Genomic DNA, 25,960 nt, shown 5'->3' on the forward strand with positions numbered 1-25,960 from the left:
TATATCGTTATATGTTTATATAAAAAATGTAGAAAATAAGAAGTAAGATGAAGATAATGGATCTAAATAGTGTCTGCTTTATTCTAAAGTCCGAAGCTAGCCGAAGCGCAGAGCTCACATGTGCATACGTGGCTTGCACATGAGTGCAGTTACTTCTTCGTTCATGCTTCTTGTTTCTTGCGTCTCAAATCTGACATCACTGCTCTCGCTTGTGCGGCTCGGAAACCGTGGACCGCTATTTACAATATCGCATCATCTGGCGCCGCCATTGAATAATTTTATTCGCTGTTTACGAACATTCTGTCATTCAAAAAGATAGCGTTCGATCAATTAAATTAAATTGATGTATGTGAGAAAGTAAATTTTGTTCTTGTCTAATACATAACAGAGTTTTGTTTATTTCGAGAGAAATATCTGAGTGCGCGAATAATTGAAGATCACTGTTTCGATTTCCGTAACTTGCCACAACTCAGTTACGAGATAAAATTAATAATCTCGCTAATTGTATATCTGTTTGTCTTTTTTAGTACCATTTCAGACATGGAGACGTTAATTTGCAATAAGTGCTTTATTCCAATATTCCGAGGAAAACAGCCGCACTACATTACACAGTGTGGCCATATATCTTGTCAGAGTTGTTTGCAACAAGGTTAGTAACAAAGCAAGGTTTTTGTGAAAAAGTGTCGTAATTAATATTTTATTTTGCACTAAATATATGTAGTAGAGAAACAATGTCCGCAATGCGAGTTTGTTGGTCCTATAACCATACCACTGAAGGAGCCGTTGATGCCCAAGGTGGCTCCATTCTTCATGTCTTTCACTGAAAGTTTGGAAACGTTGTTGAAAGTGGATATGTTCCGCAAAAATCAAATGAAAATAACAATGCAGCGTTTTCGCGAAGTTGTACGTACAATCATGTCTTACATTTTGTAATATTGCATATTTTTATACGGTCAGATTTTGATTGTAATGCATGATTTGTTCCAAGGATAAGAAATACGAGGCATTGAAGACTCACTTTTTTATGGAGCGACGAAGATTAAAAATGCTGAACGATAAATTAAAAATGTTGAGCGATAAATATATGAATCTAAAGGCTGAGAAAGAGAAGCTCAGTAAAAAGCTTTCTGAGATGGATAATCAACGAGCTACGTTTTATGCAAAGACACCAGCAGATTCCGCTATTTTTACACATTCATCAAGTTCAAAGTAAAGTATAAAACAGTACAAAAACATAAAAAAGATGATTAACTTAGTTTAGTGTACAAAGTTTTAAAATAAAAATAACTGAAAAAATAGAAACAAATTTCACGATCTTATTAATTTATAAAATTATGTTTATCTAGCAATTATTATTATTAAAAATGTTTAAAGTTAATATTATAAGTAACTAAAAAGTAAAAAAATATGTAATGTTATGTAATCCTTTGTTAATTTATTCTCGCTGCTGTTTGCAGATATTCTACGGAATCGTTAGATTTTTTGAAATCCATTGATATGACACCTGTAAATTTAGTTGAGCCAAGGAAAGAATATAAAACAATTGATGGTTTTCGTGATTTTCGTGTACCTAATAATCGCAAACCACCAACATCAGTGAATTCCCGTCTCTCAATGAATACCAGTTCAATCTGCAGTTTTATGAAATAAGGTATTTCTTTACCTTTGTTTCTTCTTCATAATTATGTTATATTATAAATTTATCATATTATCTTAATTAAGTTATATGCGATAGAAAACCTAAATGTAAATTTAATTTATAACCAAAAAATAATGTTCTCATCTAACATATAATAAGAAAAACGTTGTTTTATTATAGTATAATAACATATAATGTTATATGTAATACATAATTTATTGTAATATTTTTTAATTTGTATAATTTTTTATTTAATCAGTATATAATTTGTACACAGTTGACAAATACCACATAAGTTTTTTACTGATCAACATTTATATATAAATTATGTAATAACATGAATAACTAATAACAATGTAAGTCATTGAGCTGCCAATTTGTCATTTGCGAAACCATACGAATAAATAAGAATCGACATTAATTAATGTAATTTAGTTTTCGATTTTATAAATACACGAAAAATATACAAACCAATGCAAATAAATATTTTCTTGCAAATAAAATATTACAATTGTTATCACATATAATATGGAATCTCCATTCTATTTCAAGTTGGATCCAATTCAACATTTTCCGCGCGGCAAAAGTTATATGTCGACTATTTTCGAAAAAGCAGGCATCCGATTGGCCACCGCGTTGCTGCTTGCCGCGCGGCAAGCGTTGCCGCGTCCTGTGTGTAGGAGCCATTACTTTTCCTCAAGTAGCAGATTTGAAGCAAGAGATGATTGGCTACCATGTTGTTTCTTGTCGCGTGGCATACATTGTGTGTCGTTTAATATAAAAGAGCTATAATAGTGTTAGTATTAAAAAAAGCGTCATGTAAACCCTGCTTGTTGCTGTACTAGGCGTATATGCATGACGTGCCACACACAAGTATAAACTTGATGCATTTATCTCTCTCTCTATCTCCCTTTATTTCGTGCGTATGACATACACGCATGCCGAGAGAGAGAGAGGAAGGGAGGGAAAGAAAGAGAGAGAGGCGAATTGTGTCAAGTTACCAAGCGCTGTCATTCGGCGGTGTTTCGTTATACTGTACATTGGTAGCATTTTGTAGAAGTAAAAGCTCGCTGAAGCAAACGCATATTTAATTAAAAACCGTAAGAAATGGCGGACACGACTGTAGACGCTACGCGGCGTCTAAATGTGAAAAAACAGACGCTGGACGACGCTTACGCGGCGCCTGCGAACTTCCTCGAAATCGACGTGATTAATCCTATCACACACGGCGTCGGCAAGAAACGATACACCGATTATGAAGTTCGTATGAGGGTGAGTAATGTCTATTTCATTTCAAATATTTTCAGCACAATATTAAACATACCAAACATTTATTGCGTTAAAATTGTTCACATTCCTTTCAACGCACATCACGATAAAAATGGACCTTTTTCACGTTCAACGATTGTAATTCGATTATGTCCAGCGATTAGGTATATCACAGGCCGTGCCCGTTATCAAGTTGATAAATACCAAAAAACCTGCTTGTACTGTAATGTTTCGGAACAAATGCAGCATTCTCAAATCACTTCACCATTTTTCAACACTTATTTAAGCAAATGTGACATTCAGAGAAAATATAAAAATATAATATATGAAGATAATTATATCATATAATTAATCTTAGAAAGTTTCTGCTTTCTACCTTTTTTATTTATAATGAAAATTATTTATAAAAGTATACACATGCACACACACATACTGAGAAACATACATTTCAATATTGTCAATCACTAATATTTTTTTCAGACAAATTTACCAGTCTTTAAAGTAAAGGATTCAACTGTAAGAAGACGATACAGTGATTTCGAATGGCTGAGAAATGAATTAGAAAGAGATAGTAAGGTTAGTTACTGAAGGAGGTAATTAAAATTAGGAGGTAATTATGATGACAAGTAATATGAATAGCATTGTAAAAAATTGTTTAAGACGACAGATTTGATACATTCTACTGTTATCTACAAGAAACTCTCCAAAATATTTTAATAAAGATCATATATTGTATTTATCGATATATTACTCTGTGACTAGCATTGAATTAGTTTGAAACATATTTCGACATGGTAAAATTATTGTTTAATTATAATAAAATATTGTTATAAAATTACAGATTGTAGTACCACCTTTACCAGGGAAAGCATGGAAGCGTCAAATGCCTTTTCGTGGAGATGATGGCATATTTGAAGAAGACTTTATTGAAGATCGAAGAAAAGGCTTAGAAGTTTTTGTTAACAAGTGAGTATATCACTTTCTATAGATAAGAGAAATAATTTACGATATAATTTATGAAATGTTCAAGCTAATTGAATCTGCTAAAGATGTTAAAATAAAATATTATCATAAAACAGTTTAAAATACCTTTAATTTCTTAATGTATAATTATGACAAACTGTTTATATTGTTCTTTCAGAATAGCAGGACATCCTTTGGCACAGAATGAACGATGTTTACACATGTTTCTGCAGGAGCCAGTAATAGACAAGAATTATGTACCTGGTAAAATACGTAATACATAAGTCGCCATAAGAAGTATCGAGAATATCTTTCCCACCAAGTCTTCTACATTCGAAGTCGTGTTTTGGTATTGACATCTTATTTGGAAGTCATGGACGTTCTTCTACACGTTCTTTTTGCAAAAGCTAAGTAAACTTCCAATGCTGCGATATCAGATGAGATTGCTTATTTGGAAACACTCACTTTTATTTTACTTTAAATATTGCTACGATCTATCATATGAAAAGTATAGTTAAGTATCTTTATAAGAAAACGAATAATAAATCGGCAAAATCATTCTTACTTGTTAGTAGGTTGATTCTGTCTACTGTTATCATGTTTATAAGAAAGGAAATAAGTAAAATAAAAGAAAATGTTATCATTCGTAAAAATTATGTTATATAAAAAGTACCCTTTACTTGTTATTGTTTTAGTAATATATAATAGCAAACATATTGTTTAATATAATTAAACATTTGACATGTGATCTGTTAGATGGAATATAATACGCGAATAGTTATATGTGTGACAAAAGCAATATTTTTGTATATAAGTTATATAAATATCGATATTACAATTGGAGAAAAATAATTTTCCGCGGAGAAATAAGTTTCAAATTTATCAATGATAAAGAGCAAATGAGAACCTAAATCGCAGTTGTCCGCAAATTGTACGTAAAGTATTTGGATTCGAAATAGGAACATATGTCGAACGTTTCAATTTGGATTCTTTTTAATATTTTGTATTATAAGAAGTATGCGGATACCAGTTACAGAAATGAAACAAACATATTTACATAACTGTGTTTACATATTTACGCGGTACGGATTGCTGCGATTTAGATTGTTATTGATCCTTTATCGTCGATTTACTTTATTGTCAAAATTATTTGAAATATCAAAATTATTAATATTCTTGCTTAAAAGTATAGAATAAAATTTTTTATATAATTAACAATAGTCACATTTATTCGTTCTCAAGAAGACAGAATATAAAGTTAAAAAATTAATATTTGCTTTATAAAAAAAAATATATTATATATACAAAAATCATAATAACTATTACGATAACAATGTACACATCTATAAAATAAGATGTCTTTTAAATTTCAATTTTTGCAGAATTTATATAACATCTTCCTAAGTCATTACATAGAATTCCTTCAGATTCAATGAATGAAAGATCTCACAAACTTATGTAAGAAGAAAATTATTTATGTCAGGATGCAATTTCTATGTTTTATTGCATAATAGAATTGATAATGCTGCACAATTGTTTATAAGTATATATCCTGTTTGGTCTTGATAAATTTCTTGTTCTTGAAATAACGTTCTATATATTGGATCACATATTCTTGTTCTGTAATACACAAATAAGAGAATAGGAGTTATTATTATTATATAGAGTCTATAAAACTATTATGAAACAATGTACAGCCAGGTGCATTAATAATATCTAATGCATTTATATCTAACAGTCAAATTTTTCGTATAAAACTAAATTTTGATAAAAATAAAACAAATTTAATTCTAATGTAAAAAGATTCTGCTTTCTTAAACATTTAATTTGTATACTTTTAGTGCATGAAAGTATTTTGCATGAAGCCGAAATTCACTAGTGGATATCTTTGTTCACTAGCATAGAAAGCCAAGACCCACCAGGGAATCCTTACGCTGCGAACATGTTACATTTTCCAAAACATTATATTAAATTTTATATACGAAACTACATACTTTTAAACACAATTTCGCAAAAATATAATATCTATGACGAATTAAACACTAGCTTACCTGGAAATGTGTCTTCTATAATTAGCATATCCGTAATATATCTCGCCACATCTTTAAAAAGCTCCCGATTTTTGATTCTTCTCTTTTTGTAGAACGGCATTAAATATTGTACAGCCCAGCGTGATATTCTTTGTTTACAAGCTGGTAAATGATCCTCTATGCAGATCGGCGAGTCTGGCATCATTTCTTCTTCCTCAGATTCCCCGAACAATTGAGTAAACTTTTCTTTTATTCTCCCGTGCTTTCGATAATTCGTTAGCGATAATTCAATCATTATAGATTTCAATTTCGTGACGTAGTGCACACGATCCACGAACCAGATAGCATTTGCTTTTTGTTTTTCTTTATTTTCTATGGTTTCGTTTCCATTGATACCTTTCAGATTGGCCTTTCTATTTTGCATTTCTTTATAGCGACTAAAACTAACTTTTCCTTGGCTCGTATTTCTTTTTGCTATAGTAGGTTTCGATATATTGTTATTCTGTGATACTCCACAAAGATTTGTGCCCATGAGATCTGCTTCTAAACATATCTTATTGATTTCTTTATCAATATTAGCTTTAGTAACACCAGAATGTTTCTCAATTAATTTTGTAAGATCACTGCTGTCATCACTTTCACAAAACATATCTTCCATATGTTGCAATAAGGAATCTTGTGAATTATCATCCTCATCTTCTTTAATATCATCTTTAATATCATCTTTAATATCATCTTTAATATCATCCATCATTTGATCCTCAGTTTGATCCTCAGTTTGAGATCTGATCCCCATTTGAGAATCAATCTGATCCTCAGTTTTTTGATCAGCGTCATCAGATTCTTTTTCTTGTAGTATTTGCACATTGGTGTCATCGTCCGAATCTTTCATAACATTTTCATAAAAACTGGTAGAATTCACAGTAGGCAACACTGCTTCTCTTTCGCAGTTGGATGTAATATGTGTGTTTTGTACATCATCAGTCTTGTGTAAATCTATGCATGTATCCTCCGTTTGCACAGCAATGTCAATTCTATCCCCAGGTGCTTCTAAGAATATTACTAATTTTTTATATGCTTTTTTTCTTACAGTGTGTGATTTTATGTCTGCAATCTGCAAGGATAAACAATGTTAACAATAAAGTGTATAAGAAATTTCTTACCATTTCTTATCATTTATAACATTTCTTACCATTCTCAACATATTTTGTCTGTACAAATTAACTTCTAATGCCAATCGAACAGCACGTAGCTCCATTTGATCTGCACACTTTTTAACTTCAATATTTGGTATTTTATAGCTTCCTTCTTTGTAACAAGTTAAATAATTATTCAGCAAGCATTTATTAAGATAAGAGAAGTATGCAGAACGGACCTGCACAAAAAATCATAAAATATAGCTATCTATAATAATGCAAGTTATACAAATATATAGATAAGTATCAATGTGTGTGATTTATTTATTCTCTTGTCCCAATTAAAATTTTTTTTTAAATCTAAAAATTGATTGTTAAAAGTTATATAATTCTATAAAGTATAGAATATTAAATATATTCCATAAATTTTATTAAGTATAAAGTTATAATCCAGTCTATTTGGAACAATATAAAAATTCAAAATAAGCAGCAAGTGCTAAATAAAATTCTTTATGTTAGTATGTCAGAATTCTACTTGTGTCTAATGTGGAATGATAAGATTACATCTTTGTGCAAGAAAACAAGTCAATGTTTCACTCAGAATAGTTAGAAATACAAAAAAATAACATGCCGTTGTAGTGAGATGTACGAATTCATTGTTGGGTTCATCCAGTATGACAGAATCGTTCATAGAAATTGATAGGAAGGACATGGATGAGAAATTGTCAATATCATCCAGATTAATGTCACTATCGTTGTCATTATAGGCATTTCGTTCATTCTTCAGTGCAAACGGCAGAGAAGAAGCGTCGATGCGATCTGTCATCATTATGTTGAATGTTTTGCAATTATCACGTCATGAAACTCAATTAAGATGTTTGTTGCATATCTATCAATAAAATAATCAACATAACAGTGTAGATATTAGTTTTTGTAATACAACAAATTCGATTGATAGAAACTACCGACACGAAGCCGTTACAAAAATTTGTAGCGTCTCTCATCTGATTATGAGAGGGATAAGGTTCGTTCTTTTTTGAAGTAGTGTGTCAGAGAAAGAGAGAGGCAGGCTGGAGGGAATATCGCACACATGCGATATTCCCTCGGCTAGCTTCGGACACCATCGGACACTAGAAAAGAGCAGACGTATTTCTGTCTCCTTTCTTATGCTCCATTTTATTCGGGATTTTATGACAATTTAATGAAATTGTAACAGAAACATATAGAGCTCCTTATCATCATGTATTCCTATTAACAATTTATTAAGATCTCGGCTAAAATGGAGTGTTTTGGACCATTCCAACGGGTAATTTTAATTTTTCTACATGCTTCTGGACTATTTTTGACGGTGTCAGGATGTTTGTAAAATACTTGAATAATTAAACCATCTCTTTTGAAATTTTTGGAAAATTTTTTATTGTAAAATTCAAGATGCCAATTGTTAAAGAAATTAAAAAACGTCTTTCAGAACGTTTTTCAAGACGTCTTAAAGCTGTCTTTTTTAAAACGTTTTAGGACGTCTTAAAGATATCTTATTTAGGACTTAGTCTTATTTAAAAATGTGTGTGTGTAAATATATATCTAAAATATAGAAAAAAAGTATACCTCGTAAAAATGTACTATAATTTTGTAAATTAATAAAAATGTAATATATATAGAGAGAAAATTCCTTAAATTAACTTCAACCAAACTTTAATTTAATCTTAAATCATTAAAAAAAAATCTAACATTATTCTTTTATCTTTTAATTATATTTAAGTTAATTTAATTTAGTAATAAAATAACTCCAGCAATTTGTTTGTATATTGTATTTGTAATTCGATATTAGTCTGTTATATGGCAGATACTTATAAAGAATTTTCTCTACATTGGATATTTTCAAACTACATAAATAATTTAATAATTATACCTGCGGGAAAATTAATATTTGTAGATTATTCTTAATCGTTCCTATTTACTTATTAAATTAAGTATCTTACAGTCGTATATATGTGAATATTCTGTATTATTTACACAGTAAAATAATTACGTATTTGCAAAAACATTTCCAAGTTCTGTTAATTAATTTTCTAGATTATCATTAGAACATATAACATTAATATTCTACGACACATATATTGTAAGTTTATTTCTGGGATTTAAAAAGTATAATATATAAAGGTTAAAAAATTTCCTTCACAATATTTTTATATATGCGATTTAACTTGCATATGTAATACTAAGTATTACTCTATATATTTTACTCTTCCAAGAAGAAATATTGTCCAGCCTTTTTCTGTTCCAAGTCCTGCAAAAGAAGATTGATCAAAACTTTACTCTTGATTTTTTAACATACAAGAATTAGAAGTTTATCTGTCCTCAACTGATAGTTTAAAATCATATTTTATAAATGCGTCTATACATTAATATATATATATTTTACTTCATACTTTATTTAATATTATCAATTAAAGATTTTTTTTTTCAACAAATTTTTAAGACTTAATTTTAGCAGTCATAAAAAATTTTTATTAGCAAATGTTATACGTACTTTCACCGATTGATTCTTATTGATTCTTGGTCTAAAGTTGTTGGGATCTCTTCTGAAAGTTATGCCCAATAGTTCCAAAAATCTATTCATACCATTTAATAAAGACTGAGGGCTATGGGCAGTGGTGCTTAGAGACGGCGTACCAGAAAATACTATGACACGATCAGCTAAGTATGTAGCCATGATGAAATCGTGCTCCACTACAAAACCTGTTTTCTTTGCATGCAGTATAAATCTAAAATGTAAATGCAATTTTTGTAATACTCATTTATGCGTGCCGCATTCCTGTAACCAGAGATAAGCATTTAATATTGTTTGTTAAACCTTTTGATGACTTTTGCAGCCACCAAACGTTGCTCGGAATCCAAATACGCTGATGGTTCATCAATTAAGTAAACATCAGCTGGTTTTCCTAGACAAAGAGCTAAAGCAACTCGCTGCAATTCTCCTCCGGAAAGATTCTGTACTTCTTGATCCATAATGTCGTCAATTTTCAAAGGTTTCATTACGTCGGTTACAAACTGTGGATGCACATATGCATCACGGATCTTCTCATGCAATAACTGCCTGACGACACCTTGAGATTTCGGGCTTATCTTTTGTGGTTTGTAACTGATGTGAAGTTGAGGAATACTTTCTATAAAACAATAATTTCAACCATTATTTTATATAACTTTGTGCAAAAGTACATTAAAATCAATATTCTGTACAAGATGTCGTTTCAAAATCGTGCAGACTTAAAGCAGAGAAATACTTTAAATCATTGATAATTCAAATTTTTACAAGTTCTCATATATTTTTATTCTATACTTTTAATATTAACTTTGCATATTTACTTATTTTATATATTTGTTAAATATTTTTTTCATATAGAATTACTCTGCTTCTTTTCGGTGATTGTTCTACAAATAGTATGTTATTCTAGGTTAAGTGTACTTTAAATATACCTGATCCATCATCTGGTGGTAAATTTCCAGCTAACATTCTTATAAATGTTGTTTTACCAGTTCCATTTTCTCCTAATAGAACAAGTATTTCCGAATCGGTGAATTGTCCCTTTTCAACGATTAAATAAAAAGATCCCATTGTTTTTGTCATGGCAGGATATTCATAATGATTCATGCGTTTTACTTCTTCCTCAGTTGCACTCTCTGCCACTTTAAATACAAGAGATTCCTCACGGAATCGTAAATTTTCCGTGGGAACAAAACCATCAAGGAAAATGTTTATTCCTTCTCTTACGGAGAAGGGCATAGTAACAACGCCATATGCCCCAGGAACGCCATACAGGCAACAAATAAAGTCAGATAAGTAATCCAAAACTGATAGATCGTGTTCCACCACTATTATAAATCTAAAATATTACGACAAATATATAATAAATACATTAAAAACTTAATAAAAATTAATCGTTAGTCCTTAAACAGTTAATGCTTACTTATCTGGATGAATGAGCGATCTAATGGTTTCAGCAGCATTAAGACGCTGTTTGACATCTAGATACGAGGAAGGCTCATCGAACATAAAGATATCTCCATTTTGAATGCATACCATCGCGCAAGCGAATCGCTGAAGCTCACCACCCGAAAGTGCTTCGATGCCTCGATCGCGTATATGCAGCAAGTCTAAAAAAAAATAATAAAAGTATAAAATATAAAAAAATTATAAACTTCTCATTGTCTTACAATTAGCTTCCAATAGAAATGTTACAGATTGAAAAAAAAAATTAATAAATATTACTTACCAAGCATTAAGCAAATGTCCATTTGATTCTTGCATTCATCTTTTTTATCCAAAAGTTGCTGCACAGTACCTTTTACAGCTTTAGGAATTTGATCAACATATTGTGGCTTAATGAGCGCTTTCAGATCATCTTCTAAGATTTTCGTAAAGTAATTTTGCAATTCGCTACCTCTGAAATGACTCAAAATTTCTGTCCAGTCTGGAGGATCCTATAAAAAAAAGCTTGTTATCCATTTTATCAATGGAATAGATGCATATATATATATTGAAAGATATAGTCACATACAGTATATCTTCCCAAGTTTGGTTTTTGCTTGCCAGCCAAAATCTTAAGCGCTGTTGATTTACCAATTCCATTAGTCCCTACAAGTCCTAGAACTTCACCTGGACGTGGAATGGGAAGTCTATGCAGCTTAAATGAGTTCTTCGAATAACGATGCGTTGTTTCTTTCTCTAAATTACTGGGAAGATTAATGATAGATATTGCCTCAAACGGACATTTCTGCAACAATGAGTTTTTGTTAAAACCTCAGTGTTAAAAGTTACTTATTATTCAATTCTAAAGAACATCCGAATAATATATGATTTCCTTAGTAATATAAAATATACTTTGCATCAATTTAATGTATTAATTTCATCATAAACATATTATTATATCATGTAGTTTTGTTGTATTGTACCTTGACACAAATACCACATCCAATACATAACTCTTCTGAGATAGCGGCAATTTTACTGTTCGGAGTGACTTCAATACAGAGCTTTCCCATTCTTACTACTGGGCACGATCTCTTACATTCTTGCCTGCATCGTTTAGGCTTACATTTATCAGAATTTACAATTGCTATCCGAGTCAATCGGTCAGTTTCTTCCATTGATTTTTTCGGCGGCATGATTACTAATTTAATTCAGCTAAAATATATAAATTAAAATAAACATAAATACAATATGTGTAAGAAAGAAGCTTTTTATCATAAATTAGTGTATCATATACATTGTAATGTAGCATTTCAATTTTTTAAAATGTTTCCTGGATCTTAAGCATAAAAATTATAGTTTATTATAATATGAATTAAATAATTAAAGCTTATAATTATAAGTACATATGATTATATGTGTGATTTATAGTAAAAATTTAAATTGATAGTAAGAATAAATAGTGAAAAGTTTATAAATTAAAAGCCAATGCTTTCCTTAAAATAAAAATAATTTTAATAAAAATTATATTTTTATCATAAAAAAAGAAAACTTTATATCCTAATTACAAATTGATTTTCTCTTGACTTTTTTGTTCTCTCTTAATTATATAAATTTATAAAATGTATTACATTATTATACATTTAATAACAAAAAAATTCTATATTTCATATTTCTACTTAATAATTTAATTAAGCTAACATAAGTTGTTCTACAATAAGATGTAAGTCAATGATTCGTATTCTAATCACTCTACATCATTTATATTTTATTAAATAAACCACAAAATATTCATGTGACGTATCAAATTATTATTTTGCCTAGAATTTAATTAGAGCAAATATAAATTAATGCCATGTGGTTTTAACCTATTTTAAAAACTAAAACATATTCTAATATAGATCTTGAAAGTATGATAATTCATTGTTCTATTAAAGATTATAATAACAATCATATAATGTAACATGCATACCTATCACAAAACCAAAATTGTCAAGCAAATAATCCTATCCAAACCTTTTCTTTCCGGAGGACACAAAATTCTCTTCTTGAAAAGATGGAAGCCAATTTCAACAGTACCTGCCTTTGGAATGCTTTAGAGACGGCAGAAATAACGGAGGAAGAGAGAGGAGGGAAGGACAGCTTCTAATTGATTTTAGAGACCTCATGCGTTAAAAGAACAAAGCTTTGCATTTAGGGTTCCTGCACATAGGACACATTGACGCGTTACGCGTGGAAGAAGTTGGTATGATAACCAATCAGCTTCTCATTTTTCTGAAACTAGCGGGAGATTATTGGCAGCCGCGTCGACTCTGCCGCCATGAACAAAGATAGATAGATAAGCGAACTTGCATCTTGTTTGAAATAGAGAATCTATAAAGCCAGTCCATCTATATATTCCTATGTCTATGCGTTAAAATTCATGGTAATCTGTGGTAAATCAAGTGTTAACTTTAACCTAATTTTTAAATGGATGAATGAAGTAAACAGATATCTTGAAGATTAAATGGCAGATAACAGAAATAACCAAAATATAAGATCGGAAGCTGTGTGTAAAATATTCAGATTCACCACATTGTGTTTGTTTATACTTAATCTATAAAAAAATGGAACAAGCTTCTTCCTTGTCTTCACCGAACAATACAGTTTCCAGCCAAAAATCATTACCATCTTCACATGATTCTGGATGGAATGATCCACCAGAATGGGCGTTATCATCTCAGCATAGTTCTTCTGGGATACCTACAAAGAGAGTCTTAAACAAACGAGTGGCATTTCCATTATCTTCACAGACTTCTTCAGAAAAAGCTAATCCATCTTCTTCATCAAACATGCCCCCTATTATACAGTCTTCCACAATAACCACAGCTCCTCATAAACCTCTTGTGACTCCTATTGATAAAGATTTTATAGCAACAACATCAATGTTAAATTTTGATAAAGATCAGGCTTTGACGGAAGTTTTAACCAATTTAGAATGTGTGATGAAAGAACACAAAATTGAAAGTAGCAAGGTAGAGGAGATACAAAGAAGATTAGATATCATGAAGTCGGATTGGCAAGAAAACAGATTGAAGGATGTGATACAAAGCAATATTTTGGATATATCAAAAGGTGAGAAGATCTTTTCATACATATGATATTTTTATAAAAAGATATATTAGATATATATATATTTGAAATAACTGTATATACAATTTTTTAGCACTGCTAAGGAAAGATGTCGAGCAGGCTGATAAAATTCACATCGCTCTTATGATGCAGCATGCCACCATTTGTCGTACCTGGATACCAGCCATTAGACACATTATTTTCGAATTAAAAAACGGATGTGAGAATCTCAACATTTTGCAAGCAGAACCATTGCCTTTATTATCCGTTGAATCGAAGGAAAAATGAATTTATCAATAAATAAGCATATAGTGTAAAGTGAAATGTAATAATAAGGTCATTTACTTGTATTTTAGCTTTTTAACATATACGTGATATTTTTGTAATAAGTATGTTAAATAATGTCTTAGATGCAATATTGTATAACGATTTATTATTTATTACAGAAAGTTATGAGATGAATAAACTAAAAATGAAAATAAGTGCAGTTATAATTACATTGTGTAATTAACATGTAACCAAATTTTTTGGATTATTTCAGGTTTTCATTGATTTTGATAAAAATTTAAGACAGCTAAAAATTCACGACAATTACGATAATCGCGTCATTATAGAAATATGTGTAGAAGCGAAACTTACCCGTCGTGATTGTTTTGATTAACGTTTATAATCACTTTACATATCAAGTTGCAAAAGAGGATTAAATGTATGTACATTTTTATCTATGCGTTACAAAATGGTATAATAGAAAGTAGAAAAGAGTGGTGGACGGGATAAAGTAGCAAGTATTAGTTATTCAAAGTAACACACATGATATAATTGACAATACTGTTATCTAAAAAAATTATCTACACATTCAATTACTTTTCTACATTCGCAGATCATACATTTAAGATTTTATGTTATTTTTGACACTGTATGATTTAATTTGCTAGCATTCCTGATATGAAGTGAAAAAATATTTATAGTACGTTCAAAACCTTTTGTATTTTATCTATATATAGAATGATTGGTTTGAGAAACAGGTGAGAGACAAGTTTTTCCGATCGCATAGAAGGGCAAAACGATCGATTATAACTTGTTACGTAAATAAAATAAAAACAAATATAAAAGCAGTCGTACTCATAAAAGTTTTTTGTATTTTTCATTTCTTTTTTATACACTTACATTTTTTATTATATATTTTTGTCTAAATGTAATTCTTACGTTGATAATAGCTAAAATCATTTATTTTTATTACTTATACGTATCATACTACTATACTCTAAGCATACTCAAATCTTAAGTGGATGCATCTGGCATCCTGAACAAAATTTATTACCTTGTATTTATTAACTTGTAACTTGCTTTCATCTATGTTTCTTCGCTCAAAATGAGCCTTCTACAATTTCTTTCGGTGTCTCATGTATCTCTGTTGCTCTGATTCGTGCCGCAACTATCGCGCAGGAATTGTCGATGCACGCCAAAAGTTTAATGATCTTTTACAAATTATGGTTCTTAAAAAACTTACACTTACATAACTTACGAACATTTCTTTAATTGTCAATATATTAAATTTTTTGTATCTATATTCGCGTAAATAAATATTCATAAATACATTGGGATGCGACGTGCGTGAAAGCTCTCTGGACTATATTTTTGCTTTCTCTCCCTCTCTTTCACTCTCTCATTCTCACTCTTTCTCTCCTTTTCGCTTTCATTCAACAGGAAAAACAGGTTCTCGCCAATCACGTTCTCGCACGTCCCCGCCCGAATTTCGATTTAAAATTTCTTCAGGGTTTTATCCAAAAATATATGTACACATTTACGGTCGGTGTATATGTAACGCTACATTTTTACAATATATATCCGTGGATGCAGGCCGAGTTGCACCAACGAGTCGGCTTAACAAAACCAGTACGTACATATGTGCGCGTGAGAAAGCATCACTATTTCCTTTTAAATCGCTAATGTAATATTTATTGTGATTGTATAAAGAGTAAAATAAAGTTTGGTCGATCAGGGTTAATGTTAATCGAACAATTGGTGCAAGCGGCCTTTGGATTCCTGCGACATTCGATGAACGGCGCCTATTTCGCGTTCCGTTCCGTTATCTCGCGATCGAAGGACGATGCAGTTTCGCTCGTTTTTCGATTCATCAATACATTACGATGTTAAGGCATGTAAAATCCATCTCTCTCTCTCTTCCTCTCTCGCGGAACATATACATCGACGTTTCTGTTTTGTTACTTTATATTATTACACACCCATACGTATGCTACAAACTACTTAAAAAATTTCTTTTCGCACTTCTTTCGTTCGTTCTTCTTCACTCGCCCGTTCATCTTTTTTTTCTGGATTTTCTCACAGGGTTTTTTGTATAAAACAAAATGGCATCTTTTTGGCATTGGAAGAAAAAATACACTTTTCAACGCTTATTTCTTTTTTTTTTTTTTTAACTCGCCGTCGCTCTATCTTCCATCATAACATTCGCCCTTCCCGCTAATTAATCCCTCTGTTAATAATCAGATTTTAGATTTTCCTTCCTTACACAGATATCTACGCAACGATATATTTCCCCTCCTTGAAAATCGCGCATTTGTCAAAACAATTCTGCACAAGCATTCTATCCCAGTCAACAAAATGTTAGCAGCCTGACGACAGTTTGCGAGCAGATTTGCTCAGAACTTGGCAGCAGATACGGTGCCATCTGTGTCCGCATTAAGCTCGTGTTCTGCCGGCAGAACCTGTCGACATAGGTTGACAGCAGATTGGCGGCAGAAAACGAGCAAAATCTGCGCAGTGCGATTTGATGTTGTTTGCCGCTATGCGACGTGTTTCTTCATATATAAACTCGTACTCAAGATTCATCTAGAGTGCATATAAAGTGTGGCTTAATTAAGCTTATCAGTTTAATATAATAATCTGATATAATCCCCACAAGAGATTTCGAATATTAAACTGATTTTTGAAATTGAAAATCCGCCGCGAGATGACCCGCAGTGATTTCGGGATTTGGCCTAATAAATTTATTAAAACGAGTATTTTTTTTTGTTCCAATAAAGCAAATATATATTACATACTTTGCATACCTCATTTACTACTTTTAATAAGCGAAATGAGAAATGTAAAATTGTAATGAAGCATTTAAATGTCGCTATTCCATTTAAATTGTGACGGCAGGTTCTGCTCGATTTCTGCCGCCAATCTGACATCAAACTGCGCTGCGCAGGTCCTGCTCGGTTTCTGCTGCCAATCTGCTGTAATAATTCCGAGCAATCCTGCTCGGTTTCTGCTACTGATCTGCTATCAAATTATGTCAGCAGGTTTTGTAACATTTCTACTGACATTCTGCTATCATCATCTGATGTAACAGGTTTTGTATACAATCTGCAGTCTTTCTGCCGACAAAAATTTGTAGCAAACGTTTGGCAATATCTGTTCGAACAGACTTTGCTGGCTGGGATCGTATTCAATTGCGTAGCTTGAATTTGATATTTCACGATTGCGACAAAGAATTATAACTATGCGACGGAATAATCGTTGCGCATCAATCTGCATTCCGGATAGAATGGTTTATCTCGTTCTCGATCGCACATCAATTATTGTTTATTACAAAACACTTTTTTTCCTAATTATTTTAATACTATTTTGGCATCGTCGAGCTGTAATTCCGAGTTTCCGCTTTATAAAAAATTTTCAGCAAGAACAACGACTTTGCGTACTTGCAGACAGCTGGAAGTAATTGTTACATCGTGTAACGGCGTGTAAGGCGCGTTACGTGGCTAAAATGTATATTTCCGGAAGCCGATATGGAATTTTGATTTCCCTTCGCGTTGCACGCAGAATGCGCCGGGTGTCGCAAAGACTCATGTTCTCATCCCTCCGAGATGTCGAATTAATTTGCGAAGTGAATTAACGTAGTCGCGACGTCAAGCCGCGATTCACAATATTTGCTGCGAAAGCGATCCAAAAATATCTCTCAGCTGTAACAAATAATTTTCTCTCGTTCCTCCTTCTATCCTGAAATAATTTCCTTTAATTTGTACATTCTGATTCTCTCAAAATGAGATCAATGTACTTAAATTTTGTACACTTTAAATATCTCGATCTGAGATCGGTGTACATTTAATATCTCTATGTAGACAAATAAATTTCCATATGTAAAATTTTCGCTTCAACAACCTGCGATGGCTCTCTCTACGCCTCTCTTATATATTATATTTGACAGTTATTATATGAGCCTTTTCATTGTATTTGTATGTATTTGTGACAAATAGATTTTTCACAGTATAGATGATGCTGCGTAAGTCGCGACACCCGTCCGAAGGTTTTTCGCGGCAACGTGCGCCCGTATTTAATCGAAACTCGATACGGTGGCTATCGCATTTGTCATTGTATTGTCACTTTTGCGGAATACGAGGAAGGAAGATAATCTTGCTGTATACCTTAAAAAAGCCGTCGGGCCAATGATATTCTATTATACATTGTACTCTCATTGCCATGTATAAAAGCTGCCTTATCTAAAATAAAAAAAAAAAAGGGGGGGGAAACTCAATGATAGCGCGTGCGCACACATAATCGTGTGTATATGCGTGTGAAGCGAAAGAAATAAATGTTGCGTTTGAAATAGTCCCATATTGCCGTACTCGTCGTACAGCATTTCTGTATCACGTGAAGAAGTAGTAGCGTACTTAGCTAAACAGAGAATTAGCATCTATTTTTGGAATAGATATTAGAATTAGTACGAATTCGAGATATGAAACGTATCGTGACTCTCCTGTGCGTCCGCCGGATTCGATATTCCTCCGTAGATGTCCGATTGCGTAAAGATCCCTCTTACCTTTTTTTTTTAGAAATATTTTTTAGAAATAAATTTTATCGCAAAATAAATACATAATGTGAATAGGAAAAAAATAATTGAAAACTCGAAATAAAAAATGCTTTTGTTAACGTGTATATTTGTATATTAATTTAATCCTTTGCCTGTAAGCAACGTCGAAATTTGTTACACTTTACGAAGTGTGCCTTTGATAAACAGTTGCCTCGAAAAACAATGTCGCTCTCCGGCAATATCAGTCGGCAATTAATATGTTATATCGATTTTTGCGCGATTATACACAACGCTAAGTATTATTTTATGTAAACTTGTATTAGCGTTATTTAGGCCACTGGCCAGTGTATGCAGCCCAGTGTAAAATTTGTATTTTTACATTAATAAGAAATATCGATCGACCGATGCACAGGCAGTGTCAGACAATCTTAATCAAAAGTCGAGCCGCCAGCTTGCCAGAAATAGAATAACGGTACGTTATCAAACTTAATTAATAAATAATACATTAAATTAGATTATATTACTAGTTATTACTGTTGCCGATATTATTATTATTATTATTATTATTATCACTATTACTATGACATGCGATAATTAATGAATGATAATATATTAATGATTCCTATAATACTCGAGTAGGCGAGGCTTGGTCGCGTTTTGCTACTTTCTCTACTCATTGAATTTTATTCACTTCTACTCGTTTTTTTTCTTTTTTCATCACCGATTTGCGGACGCAAATGCAAAAGGAAGGGCAGGACTGAGTGGTGAACGCGAGCCGAAATCAAAATCAAGCCCGTCAAGCAATTTTCACCGCTCATCGCGCGAGCTGAAACGCACAATTTCTGCGCTTCAAAAGTCTCGCATTACGTTCACATTTCGAAACTCGAAGATAGACGTCGTGGCGGAAATAAATTAATTAATCGACCTTCTCGACTACCGATCCTGCGTCCTGCCATTTACAGTGCCTCAAACACCTTTCCCATGATTAGTCCTCCGCGACAGGATACCTGCTCGCTGTGCCATTCTGCTATCGTCGAATGCGGAGAACAACGGTTCACCTGGAAGCAAACTTCCGCGGGAAGATTCACCGTTCTAGCCTTTGATCCTCGGCGCTCCAGGATCAACTTCTCGCGCTTAGCTAGCCCAGTGCCATCGAAGAGAGCAGAGGAGCCTTTCAACCACGCGGTATTCTCGATAAAACGGAGACTTTCTCTTGCGCCTCTCAATCGCTCCTTGTGGAAGGCCGAGAGGAAGAACGCGATATTCCAGGAACACGATGAACCCTTCTGTCCATCACTCCCCTCAGAAAAGCCAAATCCCAAACGACGGCGCAGAAAATACAGAAGGCATGAATATGATAATTAGAGAGGAAGCGTGAATAATTCGAGAAGAACTCGTGTTAAGACCAGGGACTTGGGCCGAAACCAATAACCATTCCGTAACCATTTGTTTTGATCAAATCGAAACTGGAATCGAAATTTCGTAAAGTTTATAATACCAAAACCGGAATAAATTGACTAATTACAGTGGATTCTCGAAAAAATTCGACGATGATTGACTAATTTGCTTAAATTTTACTAAAATTATTGCACATGCAACAGATATAAAACAAAAATAAAAAAATGAGTATTAATGAAGGTTTCACATGCCTCCATTTTTCTCGCAAAAGATTATTTTGATAAAATAAAATTGTAAATTTCTTTTCCGGTTTTTTTCTATCAATTAAAAAACCGAAACTGGAACCGGGACAAATATTATATTATATTATATTGGAATAATAAACCGAACCGAAATGTCATATCGATCCGAGTCTCTGGTTAAGACATTACGACAGTTAATGTAGCAAAGTAATGAAAGTATATAGAATGTGCCCGACAATTTGAAACGGAAAAATGGATGGAATAAGAAAAAACACTCAAGACTTTCTCTAAGGGACACTCCGCGAATGACAATAGACATCTAGTTCATCGAGAAAGCAGTCAGGCACACTGCTAGATCTTATTACTGATTGGTCCTGGATATCGAAGATCATTGGCAGGACTTTGTTGTCCGAGCCTTGCGCAACAGGCTCAGACTAATAAACAATATGTACAAATAAAATCGAGGACAATAGAAAAGATAATGATAAAGTCACAGATGGAATTTTTCTGCTGATGCAATAATGACGCGTCGAATCTCAAAAGAATTGATCGAATACCTTTTGCCATACCTTTCGCATCCCTTTTGCCGATTGGCTTTCGACCTATTTCTTTTTTCTTTAATTTCTTCCGTCTTAATGAGACATCAGACGCAAACGTCATCGTTCGTATTGGAAATAATTAACCCTTTGAACTCCACGAAAATTGGCTCGCTGCGAAGGTTGTAATCATCCTGATCCTGATTACATCCTAATGAATTTGATTATATTATATTACGATTGATTGATTATATTATAAATTACGATCTTTTTAATACAAATGGCAAGCCAGCATAGAGCAGTGGAGCTATTAATTAATAGTCGATTCGAGTAAAAAGGGTTAAACGAGAGGGAACAAGAAGTAAAGGAAGAACGTCAAACTGATGATGAAGACAACACCTGGCATATCCCTCAGCATACATATCGCCGACCAATAGACACACCCCTACCTACGCGTCACGTGATTGTTAGATAAATGCTTTGTACTCAGCCGACCCGAAGGGCGCGTGGTTAGTATTATATCGCTTGCCACATTTGAATTAATCGTACTTAGTACTTAGCTACAAGTACAAACACGTAAATAAATACGAGAATAAGAAGCGATTTCGTACATATTTGTACAAAGGCTAAAAATCAGATATACATTACATATCGTTAATTAATTTAAAGACTTGAGATCATTGTCGTGTGTTATCGTTTGGATCATTAGGATTGTGCTTGGACTTTCGCGAAGAATCGTTCAACTAACGAATGTAAAAAGGTGCTCTCAGAATTATCGTCTCTTCCTTTTGTCTTCGACAGATTTCGAAAAGGAATTTTTTCAAATCAACCGCACTTTTCTCTTAAAATTCGAAAGCACTACTTTAATATTAAAAAAATAACGCATTTTGTATTATTTCAATATATTATACAGAGTGGTCCGCGGGCTGGGTTCTAGCTCTCGTTCTGTTGAAGATAGAAAATGTTTCACCGTGACATAACAAACATTTTATGATACATCAAAATGATCACTACGTTTAAGCCTCCGTCTATCAGACGGGTCCGATGGACCCGATTGTATTTTTATTGTCATTATTTTTTACTTACATGCGTGAATAAATAACTTGTGAAAAATTTTTCATGTTATGTCATTTAACTTTTGTCTTTATCATTTTTTTTCTATCAACAGATCAAGTTGTAGAATCCGATCCAGTTCCGTGGACCACTCTGTACAATATATTTTGCGTAAAAATTTCTTTCTTGTCATAAGCAATTTAGATAATGAATTCTTTTATACGGTGCTGTAAAATAAATACGTTTTAAATTAATTCCTTCTCTACTCTCTTTTTACGAAGTTTAAAAAGAAATTACGATAATTCGGAGATCATATCGTGCAAGTTTCCTTTGGATTAGGTTGGGTTGTGCATGTCCTTGGAGTGTGCATATACGCTTAATGTGTGCTCTGTGTATACGTGTGACATCGCGTGTGATTCATCGTCTAGACTTCGACTAGCTAATAAGATTACAATTCTACCAACACGAAATGTAGCGATATTACTTAAAGTGTACAGGATCAGAATACGAAAATCTATCATATCAAAGTCATCGTAAAGCGCAGCCTTGCATCAGCGCTTCTCCTGATACGTCAATAGCCTCGGTCATTACTATCATCTTGATTCTTGCAGTTTTCCGCTTGATTGCGAGAGCCTCTTTCAAGTTCAGCTCAGTAAAAAGTCAATATAAAACGCGAGCCCCGACGAAAGGTGATCTACTCACACTCGGCGAGGCTTCCCTCGAGCATGTTTTTCGTCACTATGTTTAAATCCTGCGTAAAACCCGGAATAGAAAAATGGCAGTGCAAAGTGTGTGTTTCTCGTTTTCGGAATAACTAACTATAACGATAATAACAATATAAAGCCTCTCGTGGTAAAGTTGCTACCTTCATTCATCCTCGATCGGAGACGCGATTCTTCTTCGGGATCTCACATCTCGGATCCTTCGGTCGATCCGGAGACTTCTGGAGTAGTGATATTTCTCGATACAAGCTCCGGTCATCGGCGATCGAAGCTGTACCGTCCGATCTCGACTCATCCAATCGCACCGCCTTCTTGGTACGGGCCGGTTATCATGCACGGATGCATCGGGAAGAGCGTTGTCCAAGTCATCGTGGTGTAAGTCGGCGATCGCATCATGAACTGCGAGCTGGGAACATTTGGAATGTGCGGAAGTGATGGAAGTGGCGTCGTCTTTTCGCTTGTGGTACTACCGGGACTCGTCGCGGCAGTCGGAGAGGGGGTGGTCATCGACGGATTAGCTGTCGACGAGGACGTGCTCGCGGTTGATGTCGTGACGCCCAGTTTTCGCAGCCGCATCTTTTCCTCCCACTCGTCCCAACCGTGCCTGGGTCGGTTCAGATTGCGATGTTGATAGAACACCAAGCTGATCCTGGTCGGATTGAGACGATTGGGCTTCTTCAGAGCGGTGGTGGCGTGCATCTCGTGCTTCGCGCATTCGAAGAGCACGCTTCCGTGGCCCAGAGCGATCGCGACGCCGCCTATTTGCGGATCCTTGAAGCACTCCTCGTTCTCGGAGTAGTCCGTTACCTCGCCGAGCGGCTCCGCCTTCGGAGGTGGCTCGGGCAGCACCGGGAAGTAGGGTGGCGGCGGTCCGTAGATATCCCACCGCGGCGTCTCCCATCTCGTCCAGCCGGAATTCAGACCCTGATAACTCGGATTCAGACCCTGATACGGATATTGGGACGAGTGAAAGCAACCGTCGCGCTTCGGCTGCTGGTACAGTTGCTGAGGATACTCCGGCGTCTGATACGACTGATGATGACCGTAATTGTAGCCTTCCCATGAGTTTGCGTAGGGCGGTTTCTCGAATACCGGATAAGTTGGGTATCCGTATTGAGGAAACGCATGGTGACTCAAACCAGACATGGTATGGAAATCTTGCATCTGTTTCACCTCCTCGGCCCACGCCAGAGAATTCGGATTGGAATTCGATACCTCCTGCCTGCCGTCGTAGAATCCCTCTCGCAGTTTATCTTCCGTGCAATTATTCTTGTTAGGTACACATCCATTTTGGACAGAATTGTTGTTTAGAGAGTTTGCAAAAATCGGCTTTGTGGATTCCGGTGGCTTTAAAAACGTTCTGGCTAGAGGATTTGGATAAGCATTCGGCTCTGCTGCGGACGGGTTCTGATTGGATGTCGTTCGCGATGGCGGTCTTCCTTTTGGCACTCGAAATGGCGACGGTTCAGAAGGCGTTTCCCAGGAAACAGCTTTCGCTTGATCCGGTCTCGATAGTTTGCCGATCCAGACCTTCTTTTCGCCCATCTGCTGATCGTTCAATTGCTGCGGATTCCTCATTTGATTGGGATACGACGAGTTCATCATATTCCAATTTCGCGTGCAAGCAACTTGATCGGAAGACGGGGACGACGGATGATTGACCATGAAAGACTTCGATTCCGATTGTCCTTGCGTGTGATAAGCAGATTTTCGCTGATCGTTCAGCGCTAGTTGCGCGTCGTTTCGCTGCTCAAATGCCGGCAAGTGCAACGAGCTGTGCACCAAAACGTCCGAGTTCGAATTCTCCATTGATTTATGATTACTATGATTACTATGATTGCTGTTATCCATGCAAGATAACAAATTCGCCGCGTTTCCGTCGCCATACTGATTTTGGTAGACTGGATTCATCGATGATTGCACTTGTTGCGACGGATACGGATGCTGCATTCTATTCGAAAACGTTTGTTCGACCTGTGGCTTCAACAACGGCAATTTCGCGCAATTTTCGACGTTTGCGTAATTTTGTGTCATGGTGCCTGAGTATTTCTGATGACTAGAATCTCCCGTGTACCTAGAAGACGGCGATGCCAGCTGATTGGCAATGTAATCTTGTCCCGTATTACGTACGTGATGAGCGACCGGCGACGGATTCATCCTGGATGGAGTGTTTCGATGCGCGGCCTCCATGCCGTGCGCGTGATTGAGAGAACCGATTCTCGGAGAACAATTGTTTTGCCTGTTGTCAGGCGCGGGATAAGCCCCGGGAACCATGTGATGATTGTAATTATTCTCCACATTCGAATGCTCGAAAGATCCCTTCGACGGCATCGCTTTCATATCCTGAAACGTCGAGACGCATCCTCTGGACGGCATGCCGTAGGACGCTTCTCCGAGCACGTTCGTGTGCGAACGGGGTGAGACCGGATGAGTTCTGGGCGAATTCCCGTAACAATTTCCTCTGGTGGAATCCACCGTGGAGTTTGGTGGGTTTCTTGAGCCAGGTCTGTGCTCCTCCTGAGAAATGGCACTTCTGGGTCTGATATCGTCCAGACTGGTGCTGTCCGGATCTACTTTGACGTCTCTTTCTAAACCACCGAACGACGGATATTCTCCCCATGGGTTCAACCAGTTCCCTTTCCGCTGCTCGAGCCAGCTATTTCGACTCCATTGTTGTTCACCTTGATACCCCCAACCTTGATAGATTGACACCGGACTGTCTAAGACCGTGGATGATACCTGAGAGCTCTGCAGCTGGGCGTCCATTCCTTCAAACATAGGCGTCATTTCGAGTGACAGTTGTCTGGAAGAGTCCGTGTGTCCCGGCGAACGGCCGGCATCTCCCATTTTCTCCGCCATCGCCGCCTTGGCCGCCGCGTCCTTCTTGTTCGTGATGTCAGGCTCATCCTCTTTCCTTTTCTTACCGTGGCGTCTGCATGGCTGGAGTGGAACTGATCGTACTCGGACCTCGCACGGATATCTGAATGAAAGGTAGAATTGTAGAGCTATAAATGTATCGAATGTTTCATTAAATTATAATAATTAATAATTACTGTAGTTAATTTGTAGATTATTTCA

General features: G+C 34.8%; 6 protein-coding genes across 11 annotated transcripts in view; 3 read left to right on the forward strand and 3 right to left on the reverse strand.

The window, feature by feature from the left end:
- Positions 1–13: 13 nt before the first annotated feature.
- narya lies at positions 14–2,142 on the forward strand. Its single transcript, XM_012364211.2, has 5 exons — positions 14–345; positions 528–649; positions 722–903; positions 989–1,209; positions 1,458–2,142. The coding sequence occupies exons 2-5, from the start codon at positions 541–543 to the stop codon at positions 1,648–1,650; spliced, it is 705 nt and encodes a 234-aa protein (XP_012219634.1). The 5' UTR covers positions 14–345; positions 528–540; the 3' UTR covers positions 1,651–2,142.
- Positions 2,143–2,413: 271 nt separating this feature from the next.
- On the forward strand, positions 2,414–7,059 carry Snx3 (sorting nexin 3). 2 transcript variants are annotated; one of them, XR_010890797.1, is made up of 5 exons: positions 2,414–2,911; positions 3,389–3,484; positions 3,750–3,874; positions 4,050–5,329; positions 6,994–7,059. XR_010890797.1 is itself a non-coding variant. In XM_012364306.2 (4 exons), the coding sequence occupies exons 1-4, from the start codon at positions 2,747–2,749 to the stop codon at positions 4,153–4,155; spliced, it is 492 nt and encodes a 163-aa protein (XP_012219729.1). In that variant the 5' UTR covers positions 2,414–2,746; the 3' UTR covers positions 4,156–5,673. The 2 variants fall into 2 exon arrangements, 1 of the variants encoding a protein (XP_012219729.1); XM_012364306.2 differs by lacking the exon at positions 6,994–7,059 and having other exon boundaries at positions 4,050–5,673.
- Positions 4,052–8,693, reverse strand: LOC105670666 (uncharacterized). The gene is made up of 4 exons (XM_067357405.1): positions 7,669–8,693; positions 7,094–7,276; positions 5,923–7,015; positions 4,052–5,491 (listed from the first exon to the last, which is right to left on the reverse strand). The coding sequence occupies exons 1-4, from the start codon at positions 7,864–7,866 to the stop codon at positions 5,409–5,411; spliced, it is 1,557 nt and encodes a 518-aa protein (XP_067213506.1). The 5' UTR covers positions 7,867–8,693; the 3' UTR covers positions 4,052–5,408.
- Positions 8,694–9,138: 445 nt separating this feature from the next.
- pix (ATP-binding cassette sub-family E member 1 pix) lies at positions 9,139–13,160 on the reverse strand. 2 transcript variants are annotated; one of them, XM_012364329.2, is made up of 9 exons: positions 13,024–13,160; positions 11,991–12,222; positions 11,597–11,812; positions 11,312–11,519; positions 11,006–11,192; positions 10,515–10,921; positions 9,892–10,204; positions 9,568–9,802; positions 9,139–9,324 (listed from the first exon to the last, which is right to left on the reverse strand). In XM_012364329.2, the coding sequence occupies exons 2-9, from the start codon at positions 12,201–12,203 to the stop codon at positions 9,277–9,279; spliced, it is 1,827 nt and encodes a 608-aa protein (XP_012219752.1). In that variant the 5' UTR covers positions 12,204–12,222; positions 13,024–13,160; the 3' UTR covers positions 9,139–9,276. The 2 variants fall into 2 exon arrangements, with proteins under 2 accessions (XP_012219752.1, XP_012219751.1); XM_012364328.2 differs by having other exon boundaries at positions 12,980–13,137.
- Positions 13,161–13,386: 226 nt separating this feature from the next.
- Positions 13,387–14,600, forward strand: LOC105670605 (steroid receptor RNA activator 1-like). Its single transcript, XM_012364210.2, has 2 exons — positions 13,387–14,121; positions 14,213–14,600. Exons 1-2 carry the CDS (start codon positions 13,614–13,616, stop codon positions 14,404–14,406), a joined length of 702 nt encoding a protein of 233 aa, XP_012219633.1. The 5' UTR covers positions 13,387–13,613; the 3' UTR covers positions 14,407–14,600.
- Positions 14,601–15,237: 637 nt separating this feature from the next.
- Positions 15,238–25,960, reverse strand: part of LOC105670607 (methylcytosine dioxygenase TET-like) — a 61,213-nt gene continuing 50,490 nt past the window's right edge. For all 4 annotated transcript variants that reach the window (XM_012364213.2, XM_067357386.1, XM_012364212.2 and 1 more), the window contains one exon: positions 15,238–25,862. In XM_012364213.2, coding sequence (XP_012219636.2) covers positions 23,174–25,862 — 2,689 coding nt within the window. In that variant the 3' untranslated portion in view covers positions 15,238–23,173. The remainder of the gene's footprint in view (positions 25,863–25,960) is intronic.

This window comes from Linepithema humile, chromosome 6, assembly GCF_040581485.1.
Source record: "Linepithema humile isolate Giens D197 chromosome 6, Lhum_UNIL_v1.0, whole genome shotgun sequence".
Lineage (NCBI taxonomy): Eukaryota > Metazoa > Arthropoda > Insecta > Hymenoptera > Formicidae > Linepithema > Linepithema humile.

Bases quoted from the DNA above. Each gene is read 5' to 3' on its own strand.
- pix (XM_012364329.2), bottom strand. From the start codon at position 12,203: ATGCCGCCGAAAAAATCAATGGAAGAAACTGACCGATTGACTCGGATA. The intron at 11,193-11,311 runs GTAAGTAATATT...ATTTTTTTTTAG, and splicing joins GGACATTTGCTTAATGCTTG to ACTTGCTGCATATACGCGAT. The intron at 10,922-11,005 runs GTAAGCATTAAC...GTAATATTTTAG, and splicing joins TCGCTCATTCATCCAGATAA to ATTTATAATAGTGGTGGAAC.
- narya (XM_012364211.2), top strand. From the start codon at position 541: ATGGAGACGTTAATTTGCAATAAGTGCTTTATTCCAATATTCCGAGGA. The intron at 650-721 runs GTTAGTAACAAA...AAATATATGTAG, and splicing joins TCAGAGTTGTTTGCAACAAG to TAGAGAAACAATGTCCGCAA. The intron at 1,210-1,457 runs GTAAAGTATAAA...TGCTGTTTGCAG, and splicing joins ACACATTCATCAAGTTCAAA to ATATTCTACGGAATCGTTAG.
- LOC105670605 (XM_012364210.2), top strand. From the start codon at position 13,614: ATGGAACAAGCTTCTTCCTTGTCTTCACCGAACAATACAGTTTCCAGC. The intron at 14,122-14,212 runs GTGAGAAGATCT...ACAATTTTTTAG, and splicing joins TATTTTGGATATATCAAAAG to CACTGCTAAGGAAAGATGTC.
- LOC105670666 (XM_067357405.1), bottom strand. From the start codon at position 7,866: ATGATGACAGATCGCATCGACGCTTCTTCTCTGCCGTTTGCACTGAAG. The intron at 7,016-7,093 runs GTAAGAAATGTT...TTATCCTTGCAG, and splicing joins GACAAAATATGTTGAGAATG to ATTGCAGACATAAAATCACA. The intron at 5,492-5,922 runs GTAAGCTAGTGT...TGTGTATTACAG, and splicing joins TATAGAAGACACATTTCCAG to AACAAGAATATGTGATCCAA.
- Snx3 (XM_012364306.2), top strand. From the start codon at position 2,747: ATGGCGGACACGACTGTAGACGCTACGCGGCGTCTAAATGTGAAAAAA. The intron at 2,912-3,388 runs GTGAGTAATGTC...TATTTTTTTCAG, and splicing joins ATTATGAAGTTCGTATGAGG to ACAAATTTACCAGTCTTTAA. The intron at 3,485-3,749 runs GTTAGTTACTGA...ATAAAATTACAG, and splicing joins AATTAGAAAGAGATAGTAAG to ATTGTAGTACCACCTTTACC.